The sequence below is a fragment of the Pogona vitticeps genome, chromosome 2, assembly GCF_051106095.1.
Source record: "Pogona vitticeps strain Pit_001003342236 chromosome 2, PviZW2.1, whole genome shotgun sequence".
In the NCBI taxonomy this organism is placed as follows: Eukaryota; Metazoa; Chordata; class Lepidosauria; order Squamata; family Agamidae; genus Pogona; species Pogona vitticeps.
In genome coordinates this window covers 215,259,383-215,274,095 of record NC_135784.1, presented here as the reverse complement: position 1 = coordinate 215,274,095, position 14,713 = coordinate 215,259,383, and the positions used below count along the sequence as shown (strand labels likewise).

Sequence of the window (14,713 nt, the reverse complement as noted above, 5' to 3'; positions counted from 1 at the left end):
AGACCCATTTATTATTGCAGTGGCCCATTCTGTTGTTATCAGCCTGGCTGCTTTGATTAGCCAGGCCGGACAAGGGCCAAGGGAGGAGGTGATGGCTCAACAACGGTCAAGCACCTTGGCCACAGAGTCAGGCGTTACAGGCTGAAAGGAGTCGAAAATTACTGGGCAAGACGGAGCGCTGGACATCTCTGCTCGACTCACTGTATTCAAAAAAGGAGAAAGCTCCCGGCGGATGGCCTCCACTTTAGATTTTAAAAATGCTACAGATCATGAATAGCAAAACATTTCAACCTAATAAGAAAGAAGTCCAGTTGCCTTAACTCAACTTTCAGATAACCTTATCTGGATGACTGAGAATCTTCACAGACATTTGTATTGTCGTTCATGATATATGCCACTGAAACAAGACACTTGTAGCCTTTATCTTCTTTCAGTCTGTCAGCAGACAGCATTCTTGATTTTTAACTAAATTTAGGTTTATCAAATTCAGTAAAACAAAACTAGAAAGTTAATCCATGTGTCATTTAACTGTGCTTTTAACATAGATATCCTCATTTCTCATTAGTTACATGGACTAAACTTCATTCTTATTATTGGGTGATCATGGGTCTATTAATAATAATCATGTGTCATCAACTCAATTCTGACCTACGGTGATCTTTTTCAAGGTTTTCCAGGTACAGAATATTCAGAAGTAATTTACTGTTCTTTTCTTCTGGGAGCATCCTGGGACTTTGCAGCTTGCTCAGAGCTCTTCTCTCAGTGGGGAAGCAAACTCCCAACATCTGGCTCTGCAGCCAGATATCTAAACCACTGAGCTGTCCAGCCAGCATATATCTATTACTATTATTTTAAAATAGTGTTTAAAAATCAACATTTTATAATTAAAAAGTTACGTATCATGCAGGATGGGTATTTTTTTACCAGGGACAAATATCTCTCTGTTTATCTCTCAAATTGCATAGGCCTGTTAACATTTTGTTCATCTTCAGGCTTGTGTTCTCATATTAAGTGAGGTAATACAATGGTCTATAAAGATTACAGCAATACTCCTTTTGATACATAATCTCCAAACATGAAATGTTTTTCCTAAGGGGATTTACTGCAGTAGAATTAAGTATATGGAGGATCTCCAACTTCTGTCATTGTCCAGCCATCAGTCGTAACTGTATATTTGGAAGGTATCATGTTCCATTCTTTTTTCACGATACAGAATGTAAATCGTATCAAGCAAATATCTTCAGTAACAAATCAAGAACTGAAGATCATGCAGGAAGATCTTACTTTCAAATCAAGTGAAATGCAGAAATCCCAGAGCACTGCTAAAAACCTGGGTTCAGGTAAGTGTGTTGTGTAAAATGTATTTGTTTATTCATTTCTAAATTCTGTCCCTTGGTCTATTACAAAAAATACTCCTAATGTGATGTAGAAAAATGGCACACAATACAATAAAATGTAACAAACATGATAAAAGGAAATAAAAAGAATAACACCAAAGGGAAAAACAGCTGTTAGAAGATCTTGCATATTATTTGAACTCCGAAGAATAGGACAAGCTTTGCCCAATACCTGCAGGATTCCAAATACCAACATAAGTGGGGGAAAACTTTCAGGATTTGGATGACACTCCAGAAAAGGCCCTTTCTTCAGTAACTACCTTTCTGACTTCAGAAAACAAAGATATTTCAAAGAGTGGCCTTTCGCGGTACTGAATTTCACAACAAATCTAGTACCATATTTTGCTCTGATTCAGAATTTTACACCCCTTGCTCATCTTTTGTATACTCAGGTCCCTGTCTTCCATTATGGAGTCAGTCCATCTTGAATTTTCTTCTCCTTTCCTGCTGCTTTCAAATTTTCACAGTATTACTGTCTTTTCCAATGAGTCTTGACTTCTCATTAAGTGCCCGAAATATGACAGCCTCAGTTTCATCATTTTTGCTTCCGGAGAAAGTTCAGGCTTGATTTGATCTCGGATCCATTTGTTCATCTTTCTTGTCTTTGTATTCTATGACAAACTCCAGAAACATTTCATCAAGTTGCCTCCAACTTATGGTGACCCTAAGAATGAGGCAACTTGACAGCATGTAACAACCATGACACCTTTGTTTCAGCAAGGAGTTACATTAAGTCTTTCATTAATGGATACTGAGGTGTGTTATAAGATAAATAAACTTTGTCAAATGAGTGTAATTTTAAGGCATAAGCTTCATCACTTTTCAGTGTATTAGTATGGTAGCTAGCTATTTCCCACAGATCTTCCGGTCCAGCAATGCCCCAGTGTATTCTGTAACAGAATGTTTCTAGATTTTCCAGATTCTGATATGCCCCTCCATGAATAGATGAACTCCTCCCTTTTGCAGAGGAAACAGAAATCCAGAGCCAAGCTTTAAAAAGTAATAGTTGGCTATTATAGGCTGTGACAGGGCTTTTCCAGTTTTAAAAAAAATCAAAAGAAAATGTTTTGAGGTGGGGATCAAGAAGCTGGTGTAACCCTCCTAGACCCAAGGATGGATATATATCTTAGACCTCTGGAGGTCACCCAGCCCTGTGCTAGATGAATGAGAAAGGTAATAATTTTTAGTTGTATCCCTTTTCCTAGCAATCAGTCATGCCACAGTGCTCTGAAATTTTCCCACCACCCAAACGCAGCATGGCAGGGGAAGACTGTATGGGTGGTTTCCACCACACTTTCTTCTGTTGGAAGCAGAATACTGTTGAGCAGTGGTCTGGATGAAGGATGTTACTGATTTTTTAATCATGCAGTAAGAAAGATAAAGTTGGATTTTTTTTTAAAAAAAAGTATTATTTCCCATTGGGATGCTGTAGACCAGTGGTGTCGAACTGTGGCCCTCCAGATGTTCTTGGACTTCAACTCCCAGAAGCCTTCACCACCACCTCTGCTGGCCAGGATTTCTGGGAGTTGAAGGCCAAGAACATCTGGAGGGCCACAGTTCGACACCACTGCTGTAGACCCAATTGCTGTGGAATTCTATTCTGCAGCCACAAAGGCATTTTTAAAAACTTCTGAAACCAGCCACAGAATGAAGTATAAATGTAGTAGTATCTAACAACAGAGAAGTACAAGAAAATAAAGGTAATGGGTATAATCCATCCCTCCTGTTTATGCACGTGCAAAGATGTTTTAGCACAAATAAGTTCCAGAAGCCTTGAACCAGAAATGAAAAACTTTCAAATATGGAAGCTGAGGAAGAGAGGAGGCCATTGGGTTTTCATTTTTTAAATCATATTTAAGAAGCGTATTTCTATTATAATGGGAGCTTAAGATTTCTTTTATTTCTTAAGAAAAGATATTTAGGGGCTCTAACTGGGATTCTAATTTGATCTAGTGACGTATGCATTAGAGCTTCATGAACCAAAGGATGCCCATCTCCATACCAACACTTCTTGAGAGCCTTCCCAAGCCATGTTGGCTGGGGACTTTGGACACTTGCAGTCCATGAAGTGAAACAAAACCTTGCATGACTACAAAAAATCGGTAAGATGTTGACAGCAAACAACTTGAGTACAGGATTTATCCGTTGGCCGCCTCTATTATAAAAAAATCTTTTTAGTTGCCCTATCAATCTGGAGCTCAATAGTATAGTGGCATTTAGATGTTGTTTCCAAAAGAGTTTCTCACAAAATTGGATACCCAAATATTTAAAGGACTGTACCTGTTCAATGACATGCCCATACAGTGACCAATTATGTTTAGGGGCTCTCTTCCCATAGACCATGATCTTTGTCTTAGTGTAGTTGATTGTTAGCTGTTCCTCTTTACAGAGCTGCCCAAATTTAGATAGCATTCTTTTAAGTCCGATTTTGTTCAGGGATAGCAAAACCAGGTGATCGGCATAAAGCAGCATTGAGATCTTTCTATAGCCTATGGCTGGGGAGAGAAAAGAAGGGGGAACCATTTGCGGGATCAAGCTGTATATACAGAAATTGAAAAGAAACAGTGCTAAAATGCACTCTTGTTTCACCCCATGGCTAATACAGATCTTTTGTGATAGAGTTCCTTGTAGACCAATATGCATCTTACCACAAATGCTTGATGAGGCAGAATTATGGGAGAAGCAGCAAAGCCAGAATTGGAAATTTTGCAGAATAAATTAGTAAGGCTGATAATGGGGCTCCCTCCAGGAATTCCTTCAGCTCATCTCAGAGCTGAGTTAGGCCTTCCCTCAATTGCTGCTAAAGCTGACCTGGCCTATTTTAGATACTGGCACAGATTGATCAACCTAGAGGACCTCTCCTTGATAAAGTGCTGCTGGATAGAACAACTACAGTCTGGTGGATGGGCACAACAGTGCTACTAAAAACTAAAAGCCTATAACCTCCCACTGGAAAAATTCCTCAGTCTAGGCCTCCGGGACCTTAGAAACTGGGTTCTTGACTTTGATGTCAGTCAGGACAGGTCTGTTATTGTCGGGTACTGTTTTTCCACCTGGTACCTCCAACTTCAGTTGAATCACGCAAAACCAAGTTACTTTGAGCCACTGACTTTTTCTCAGATCCTCAGAACGTTCACAGAACTTGGGCAGATGGCCACAGCATATCTTGAAGGGAGGTATAAAGGAATCCCAGCGGAGGAGTGGAAATGTGTTTATGGCTGCAATCAGATTGAGGACCTAACTCACTACTCATTACTCTGTCGTCTCTATGAAAATCCCATAGAAAGATTTTTGTCTCCCATTATTCAGCTGTATCCCAACTGTCCTTCAATGGCAATAATAGTAAAACTACTCGATGATACACAGCTGTATATTACGTACTCTGTTGCCCAATTTGCTCTGGCAGCTAAGAAGTTGAGGTTTTGATTTGTTAAGGTTCATAATATTACATAAATGTTGAATATAGTGACTATAAAAATGTTCTTTAGGAAGCCATGAGATCTCTCCTTTAAGTATAAAGATCTTGGCACAGATGGCTCTCCTTCCCTTCTCTCTCTCAGAGGAAACTCCTATGAGTAAACATATTTGCTGATGGCAGCATTTCCCCTTAACATTTCCCTGGGTCAAAGCATGAACTAGTTTTGTCTCAGAATTTGCTACTGTGTATACACGGCTTGCTGAAGTCTGTGACTTAATGGCATATCAGGAGGAACTGGACTGCATCCTCTTCCTGTCTCTTCCAGAAAAAAGAAGTTTCTCCTTTTCTTTTTTTCCCTTTTCTTTTTTCCTTATTGTTGGATGACAGTTCGATGAAGAAAAATGTTACCTTGTTCAGGTTTTTAAACAATGGAAATTCTTCAAGTCAGATGAGAGTCTGGTGCTCAATATTTTCTACACTAATGTACACTGAGGGGATGTTTCTCAGCCATTCCTCAAAATACCTAGGACTGAATTTGGCATCTTGCAACCTGCAAAATGTATATTCTGGCACTGAGCTACTCCTGTACTCCTGTCTTTGGGACAAATGGGGCAAGATGCTTTCACTGGGAGTAAACTCAGTTCCTTCCCACTGCAGTCACAATAGTCAACTTGCTCCCACTTTCTCTTCAACTGCTTTCGACACAACTGTTCAGAGGGAAAAGGCAAGATAAGTGAAGGAGGCTTCAGTCTCCTCTTTCTCATCTTTGGTCAAGGGAGGGCCAAAGGGCTCCAGGAATTAGCTAAAGGCCTGTGGTCGTACTGTGGGCTTCAGCAGATCAACAACAGTAAAGGCATTCCACTAATTAAATTACTTATGTACATTTTTGTAGTTTATTCATCATTGCAAAAGGTTGTGGTAATAAATGCTGATAGTTTTGAACTATGAGAGACAACATATGGTATTATTTTACTATATTTAATAACTATGGTCTCATTCTCAGTGCTAAAGCTGGATTGTGATTATCACACTTTTACATAATAGCAGCTATACAGTATTGCAGTTTCCAATTTTACACATTTGTCTGCTCATGTCAATATTTTATACCAGGGAATTCCTCACAGTGGAAATTCTGCATTATTTACATTGATATGATATCATCTATATAACATTACTATTGTAAGGAATATGCAAATAATACTCCAAATATTTTCAGGAAGAGACAAATATTCTCATTAATTTAATTGCACAGATTTCAAGGACAACCAAGAAGCCACAGATTAAAAGTGTAAAAATATAGTTTTAATCCCTTTTGTGAATAACTTTTTCTGTTCATGAAGGAAACCAGGTTCCAGGAAAACTAGAATTTTTTCTTATAAATAGGTTGTGAGGCAAATATTTAACATGATTCTCTCTTTTTCCAACAGCACCTTCTCTATGCTTTCTCCCATACTTTATATAACTCTGCAGCATGTCATTCTTTCCTCTTCTTGGCCATGTCATGTGGCCTTGAAAGCCAGATATCATTGTGAGGTTCTCACTTCCTCTCCCGTTACACTGTTGGCTGGGCTACCTTTTATCCCTCCGAGCTCAAGTTACCTTAACAACTGCAGAGCCAAGTCTGATTTCAGCAGTAACCTCTTCTACCAACCTGGGTCAGGAAAGGAGGAAAATTAAATGTTGACAGTCTTTGATGGAACACTTTCCTAGTTATCCTGGCAACTGGAACTATTTGGGTCAATGCCATTCACCAGTTGTGAGATCACTCTGTGCTGCCCTACAAGACAGCTGGATCTACTCTTGATTATTTGCACAATACGTTGTGGGATGGAAATTCCAAAGAGAATATGCATATGCAACTCTCTTCAGATTCCTCAGTGCGAGCCTGTGCTAAGTAATCACAAGTACAGTACTGGACATGAAACTGTTTCCACTTAATATTTTAATTAAATTAAATGTATAATATATCTCATAATCAGGAAAAACAGTTTGTCTCTCTCTCTCTCTCTTATTCTCTCTGCATTTGCCTATTTCTGGCATATCACATCTGCCTAGACAGATCCAGTCACCACTCATTACATCCCAATAAATCTGTTCCCAGCAGCTAGGGAATCAGATACTACCAAATTCCTTTTCAGGAAAATACCCCTAATTGACATATTGTAACTGTTATTTACCAGAACACTCCTTTCAAGAGGTAGCATGTATCGAGCAATTCTAAGACCTTTTGAACACCAGTCAAAATAATTCAGGGGAATAAAATCCTTTCTCCATATATATTGAGTTGTTTCTCCTGAGTTGTTAAACTCCTCCACATGAGGGCCCCTTCTCAATAATCAATGTATCATAACGGATATATTTCCTAAGCTGCCTCTCTCCACTTTTAAGATTTCAGCACCTCACAAATACATCTAAGCTATATGTAGAAACATGACATCCCAGGTAGCAATTAACAATAGTGCAGAAAGAAACTAAGTGCAATTCTAATAGCAATTTATCATATAACAGCAGCTATCAGTAATACCAATAAAATGGGATGCAGTTTTTGTTTGTGTATTCTTATTTATTTATTTATTTATTTATTTATTTATTTATTTATTTATTTATTTATTTATTTATTTATTTATTTATTTAGCCTTCCATAGAGGTGTAGGAAGGGACGTGGTGGCGCTGTGGGCTAAACCGCAGAAGCCTGTGCTGCAGGGTCAGAAGACCAAGCAGTCGTAAGATCGAATCCACGCGACAGAGTGAGCGCCCGTCGCCTGTCCCAGCTCCCGCCAACCTAGCAGTTCGAAAGCATGCAAATGCGAGTAGATAAATAGGTACCATCTCGGTGGGAAGGTAAACAGCATTCCGTGTCTAAATCACACTGGCCATGTGACCACGGAAAGATTGTCTTCGGACAAACGCTGGCTCTATGGCTTGAAGAGCGGGATGAGCGCCGCCCCCTAGAGTCGGACACGACTGGACAAAAGTTGTCAAGGGGAACCTTTACCTTTTTTAGAGGTGTAGGGCAATCATAATCCCCAGTATAATTAACCAAATGTCCTCAGATGCTGTCCTTTAGATCAGTGTTTTTCAGAAGCTGAATAAACTTGAATCCAAAACTAATTAGAGAAAACAGCTACTTGTCATTCCACTCTTATGCAGGTTTTGAATCCAATACATGAGGACTGGGGTTGGAATCAGGTTGTCATGCACGACTCTAACATGCTTGCCTGATGTCTTCATACTAGGCAGTATATTTACAGAGAGGTCTGTGCATACCACTTTGCAAGCTGCATTCTGTTTTTATGATGTAGAATTATCTGTTTTAGAGTTAGAAACAGTGGTCTTTTGATAGCCCACACACTGAAACCAAGCAAGGCCAGCCCTGTCATTAATCAAAGTGAGGTGGTCACCTCAGGTGGCAGATGCAGTGTGATATGGAGAAAGCAGTGGTAGAAGCCACTACCCATTCCTCTCTATTGGAACACAAACCTTTGTGTTCCAAGAAGTCTACCCCAGAGCCGTAAGCTGGTCTGTTGCCTTCAGGTGCAATGGAGGAGGGTGCCCCATCACAAATATTAAAGTCCATTCCTATAGAGCAGTAGTTCCCAACCTTGGATCCCCAGATGTTCTTGAGCTTCAACTCCTGGAAATCCTGGCCAGCACAGCTAGTGGTGAAGACTTCTCGGAGTTTTGGTCCAAGAACATTTAGTCCAAAAACCAAGTTGACAACATTTTTACATAGTTTAATAACTAAAGAGGGCAGTTGGACCTTTTCACATGTTTTTATTAACACATGTTAACTAAGAACAACTGCTAATTTCAGTTTGGTTGTTCATGCTGCAAATAATAAAATGTGTCAACACTCATCTTATCTGTACTACTAGTCCATCAGAGACTGGATATTTGTATGTTAAAGATAAGAACAACTTAAGAGCTTTGCTGGATCATGGCCAAGTTCAGTGTGCCAAGCAGGATTTGATTGTCCCTTTGAAAAAACAATTTTATAATTTAGTTCTCTCTTTGCTAGAGAATAAGCTCTACTGTATGTCAACACTGCTCACTAGCCATTTTCCTTTTTTACAGACAGTCAGCGTCTTCGGATGGATCTCCAGAAGATGGACCTGTTAGAAGGCAAGATGATAGATGAACTGAATTCCCTGAAAGAAAAAAATGAACAAATGACTAAGGACTTAGAACTATATAATAATCTGCCAGCTCTGAAAGCAGCAGGAGAAGAAAAGAAAAAGGTAATTAACAATCAAAAACATGTTTCCAATATTTTCTTGAGACTCATTCATTTAATTCTTACAGGTAAACATTGTTACATACTTTCTTGAGCTTCCTTCACATTGAAGCTACACTCCTGTACACACAGTCCTGAAATTTAGCCCCAGTGAACTCAGTGAGGCTTACATCTGAAGAGCTATGCATAGGATTAGGCTACTTCTCCAAGGTGTTATTGCACATGGCTGAAGGAGATTCATGTTATTAGTTCCACTGCAGTCATTGTAATACTGAAATAGCTAAATCTGCCTTGCAGGGTAGCACTGTGAAGAGATGACATTTAACTTTCTATTGATGTAGAAAGGGCCTTAAATATTAAATCAGATTAAAAACAGTGTTTTTAAAAGAAAGCCAGTGAGACAGTGTTCAAAGTGTTTTAGATTTAAAACTGAAAATATACAAAAATGTGTGTGATCTAAGAAATATATGTATATAACTAGAAAGATATTGGGTAGTGTTCAGTGCTGGATTTACACTGGCAGAACAGTGAATTCCAACTCAATAACGAGGAAGCAGTCTTTCTTTTCCAGTGCATTGCCCGTATATCTTATAATACAGCTGCAGAGTTGGTCTTCCAGGAGCTCCAAGGGATGAAGAAGGGACGGGAAGGAAGCTTCATTGTGCTCCCATTTCAGTGCCCACACACAGAATTTAGCCCTTAAGAAATAATTTAGAAGAAAAAGGAAGACTTGCCTCACTTACCTGAAAGTAAACTCTCTTGAAAGTGGTGCTGCTTATCGTCAGTAAGCATGTTTCTATAATAATGATGTGCTAGCAAGTTGATTCCAACACTTTCCAGAGATGCTTTTCAATTCAGAAATGATTTATCATTCCCTTTTTCTGTGGGGCAGGGTGGGCTGTGTAGCCACACACTGTAGAGACTGCCTCTTCTCCTGGAGAATTGAACTCCCAGCCTCTGGCTCCACATCCAGATGTACAACTTACTGAGCTATCCAGAAGATGGCTGTAAATCAGTATTGCAGAAACATCTGCTAAGGCTGTTTACTCACTTCTCTGCCATCCATGTTTTACCTGCACCCGCTTGCCTATTCCTCCATATCATCAGGCTCCCCACTGCTGTGCTTTTTTCACATGAAAGTATATTATGATATTATCCCACTTGCGGATCTTTACCTTCATGGCAAGAACTGACTGTGAGGGCACTACCTTGTAGTGTTTTTCTAGTTCAGTAGTGCAGCTCTGCTTCTGTATTGGGCCTGTGCATGCTGTCTCTTCTGAATGGATCCCAGAAGGATCCTGGAAAAAGCTTGTAATAGAACTATGCTACTTGCTCCCCAAGCTTGCAAAAGCACCACAGATCCACTTCAGTGATTTCTACAATTTTTAGTGATACAGTATTTGGATTGCCTGTTCACATTGCTGAATGGTCAGCAGTTATTCTTTTCATGGATATTTTTCTAATAGTCCAACTCTCCTGCCATTATATCTCACTTACAGCACTGGAACACTGCTGTAAGCATTGATTTTAGCTGTGCATTATCTGCAGAAGGTGCTTCATTATCTATTTGCCTTTTACTGCCTCAAACAAACAGCTTCAGGGGAAAAAGAAATGCGTAAGAGTGGATAGAGAATCAGTATTATGAACAGAAAGAGGGGGAAAATTAATCACATAAAAGTGTGCGATTTCCTTCCTTTATAAAATTAAAATAAACTAGTAAGCCTTTATGGGCAAATATGAATCTCTACTTTTCTATTCCCAAAGATAAATCAGCTTTAGAATCAAAATCCAGCATTTGTTATACCATTCTGATGTACAAATTAATTTCACATATGTGAGTTGTCTGGGTACCCTTTCTGCACAATCTTTTCAATACAGAATCATGTCACTTGTGCAGATGGTTGCTGGAAGCTTAGACTTATGTAGATTTCTTTTCTTTTGGATTTCCTTGCATTTTGAAAACAGACTGAGTTTTTTGAAGTCTAATGTTTATACTTTTATTATTTCCTTACACAAAGAAACTGCAAGAAGAGAAAGAAATGCTTACAAAGCGCAGAGATGCTTTCAAAAAAACTATGGAGCATCTGAATAAAGAATATGAAGGGCTGAAGCTGCAGCTCCAAGAGAATGAAACACATGCGCAGGTACAATTGAAAATATGTTTTACCTTGGGCTTAGCCTGTCCGCACCTTTAAAGAGGTACTTGGTGTACCCAGTCCATGCAGATACTGAATGGTATCAAAGTCTCTTTGGTACAGTCTTAGGACATAAACTGGAAAAATAACCACAAGCTATGAATCCAAGAGGGAATCCAAGAGGGAAAGGGAAAGCCCTTCTTCAAATACAAATCACAGTGGGCAGTTGTTGCTTTAGAATGACTATTGAATGACATTAAGCGCTGTCACTTTTGAACTGTAAAATGTTGGCTTAGGTAGAGCTATTTTGAAAGGTTCCTTGTAAATAGGTGCATCAGGTAAACAAACTGATAGTGTAAAATTTTTACTGTTAGGAAGCAGCCATCGGTATAATAACCACATTGCCTTCCTGTTGGTGCTGAAAATCTTGTCTCAATCCCAACATTTAACTTGCTTTCTTACAATCTTTTCAGCACAGTCCTGCTCTTATCACAACTTCTGGCATCAGACAGGAAACCTAGCTATGGAAATGAGGAAGTTTCTCCTTTTTAGTTTGGGGCCCAATGTAGTGTCAAGATATGTCATATGATAAGGGTTACATATTTGGAAAACAATTATTAACTAAAAGAAGTACAGACCATGAGAATTCAGTGTCTTTCATAAATCATAATTTCATACTCTACTGTATTTAAAGTCCAGGTTCTCCCTGTTTACACTCCATACAACCAACTTTTGATTTTATTTATTTTTTAGTTGAAAAAATCGACACACTTCAATGGAGTCTTTGCTAGTTCTTTTAAATTTTGTATTGTTCTGATTAAACATTTGTCTAAATTTCTCCTGGTGTAACCAGTGAGATTTAAATGACGAGTTGTCTGCTCAGCTGTAGGCTGCAATACACTAGTGGAGCTTACTATCAGATAAAGAGGTACAGGATTGCAAACCTTTATCTTAACTACATGCACTTTGGAGAAAGCAACATAACAAAAAATAATGAAGTTTTTAAAATTGTTATTAATTAAGAGGGGTGCCTGAGTACTTATTTTTTGTCCCCCCCCCATTTTGTACTTTCAGCTTACAAATCTGGAAAGGAAGTGGCAGCACCATGAACAAAATAACTTTGTCATGAAAGAATGTATCCTTTTTGCTTTCATTTAAAAAAATGTGAAAATGGAAATAATCACAATAAATTATTTTTAAATCTTTAGTTTAAATGCTTCACAATTGTGTAAGGAGCGGGATGATAGAAGTAGAATAAATTTCACCTTCAATGGGTAATCTTTAAAGTTATATGGCTTTAGTCCATCCTCTCAGCAAATCAGCTAAAGATTTGTTAGTATGAGGATTTTTAGTGATAAAAGTAGTCTTCTAGTACAGCGGTCCCCAACCTTTTTCGGTCCGTGGACCAACTGGGGAAGGCGTGGCACCCCCCATGCTCACACGCATGTGCGAACAAGCACGCACGCTCACTCGCACAGGCACGGGCGCGTTCGGGCGCATGCACAAATGGTGGTGCAGTGCTTGTCTATGAGCACTCGTGCTCATGCCCATGTGCAAACGCCGGCACGGCACTTCCACAGGCATGCTGGAGCGCACACGCAGTCGCATATGGGCTGTGCAGGGGTGAGTGCATGTGGGGGGAGGCCTGTCTTGGTGGCCCAGTCCGGCTCAGGCCATGGACCGGGACTGGGCCACGGACCGGGGTTGGGGACCTCTGCTCTAGTACTTTGAATAAAGATGTGAGGTTATTTTGTATGAATATCCTATGTTGAACATAATTAGCCACTGTTAATAAACTGTTGTTTGTACAGAAAATATTAATATGAATATTACGATCACTGTTGATATTTTATGCAGAAGCAACAAGTTGTTCTAAGTTGTGCAGGGATGTGTTTCTGAATGAATAGGGGTAGCATTAGATTATCAGTCATTCTATATAACAGCGTAGGCAGTGTAGACTCCAACTGATTTCATTCTTTAGCTAAAGCAGATGTTGATATGCTGCCATATCAATCAATGTGCAATTAAGCAATTAGACTTCATTATTAGACATAAATTGCAAATTGTGTAAGTCAACAAGGTACAGTGGTACCTCGACTTAAGAACTTAATCCGTATTGGGACTGCGTTCTTAAGCTGAGACATTCTTAAATCGAAGCACCATTTCCCATAGGAATTCATTGCAAACCATTTAATCCGTATCTCCTGTTTTTCGTTCTTAAGTCGAAGCACTGTTCTTAAGTCTTATGTTGGGACGTTCTCAAGTCGAGGTACCACTGTAGTTCACACCAATCTGATATTCAGATTTTTCCCTTGAAGCTTTGCACTGCAAAAGTGACAATGATTAGTGGGTAAAGGAGACCCTGACTATATAAAACAGCAGTATTGAAAATTGTGTTGTCTCTGTTGTTATCTGGTGCCACAAAGTTTTTGTCTTCCTTAAAAAAATTTATTTTGTTTTCGGCCTGATATAACCAATCACTATCTATTTTGGGGCCATGTATAAGTGTATAAGGATTTGCCATGTAATCTCACTCTTATGTCTGAGGAAGTGGACTTGATCCATGAAAATTCACATCAAAATATAGCAGTTAGTCTTTAAGATGCTACAGTTTTTTTGTTATTTTTATTTTTCTTCTGTTCTAAGCCTGATTTTCTTACCTGTAACTTTGATGTGTATTAGAGAACCTCCCTCCTTAACCTTCATAATTAGTTATAGCAACAAAAGGCCAAGAAAGTGATTACCGGCCCATAATGAAGAATGTGATGAAGCAGGTTGCAGAATACAACAAAACTCTCATTGAAGCTTTACAGAGCAGCAGGAGTTGAATCGTCTTTTATGTGTCAATGATACCTTTTGTCAGAATATTGCCTGAAGTTTTTCAAGAAGATTCTTGATACTGGAATACACACATATTATCATTACTATTCCATGCAAGCTAAAACTACATCCAAAGTGTGCCGTTCTAAATACAATCCTGTTGCCTTACGACAACTATTCATTTAAAGTATCTTAATGTACACAGTTTTAACCTTGCTAGTAAGCAATGTGATGTAATTTAAGTACCGTATTTTGAAATACAGGTTCTAGTTGGTAGTGTAAATGGAGATGTAAAGATATTGGAATAGTTACTTCAACAACAGAAAATATTATATTTGTGCCTACAGTTTTATTAATTTACCTTTTTGTATCAGAATTCTATAAGGGAATGGGAACATTGAATTGTCAATGTCAGCTATGTAGCAGATAGTTATAAATAAAGATATTTGATGAGAACTCAACATTGTATTAGTACAAAGAATACTATATTATTCCCTTGACCTTGAGGGAGAACTCCTTATGCATAATAGCCTGCTTGTGTATAAAATCCCACTCATTAGTAAGTCTGACTCACAAACATGATGGCAGGAAATAGATATGTCTAGAAAGCCAGATATAAAAGATCAATAGCGTAGTCTGTTATTAAAATAGAAGGGGACATAATTAAAATTGCTTGATAAAAATGATAGAATTGTAAACATTGCTTTGA

General features: G+C 38.7%; 1 protein-coding gene across 2 annotated transcripts in view; it reads left to right on the top strand.

The window, feature by feature from the left end:
* IFT74 (intraflagellar transport 74) overlaps positions 1 to 14,465 on the top strand; it is a 95,476-nt gene extending 81,011 nt beyond the window's left edge. For both annotated transcript variants that reach the window (XM_020796174.3, XM_078384893.1), the window contains exons 16-20: positions 1,214 to 1,340; positions 8,890 to 9,053; positions 11,068 to 11,193; positions 12,259 to 12,319; positions 13,897 to 14,465. In XM_020796174.3, the coding sequence (XP_020651833.1) occupies positions 1,214 to 1,340; positions 8,890 to 9,053; positions 11,068 to 11,193; positions 12,259 to 12,319; positions 13,897 to 14,012 (594 nt within the window). In that variant the 3' untranslated portion in view covers positions 14,013 to 14,465. The remainder of the gene's footprint in view (positions 1 to 1,213; positions 1,341 to 8,889; positions 9,054 to 11,067; positions 11,194 to 12,258; positions 12,320 to 13,896) is intronic.
* Positions 14,466 to 14,713: the final 248 nt, after the last annotated feature.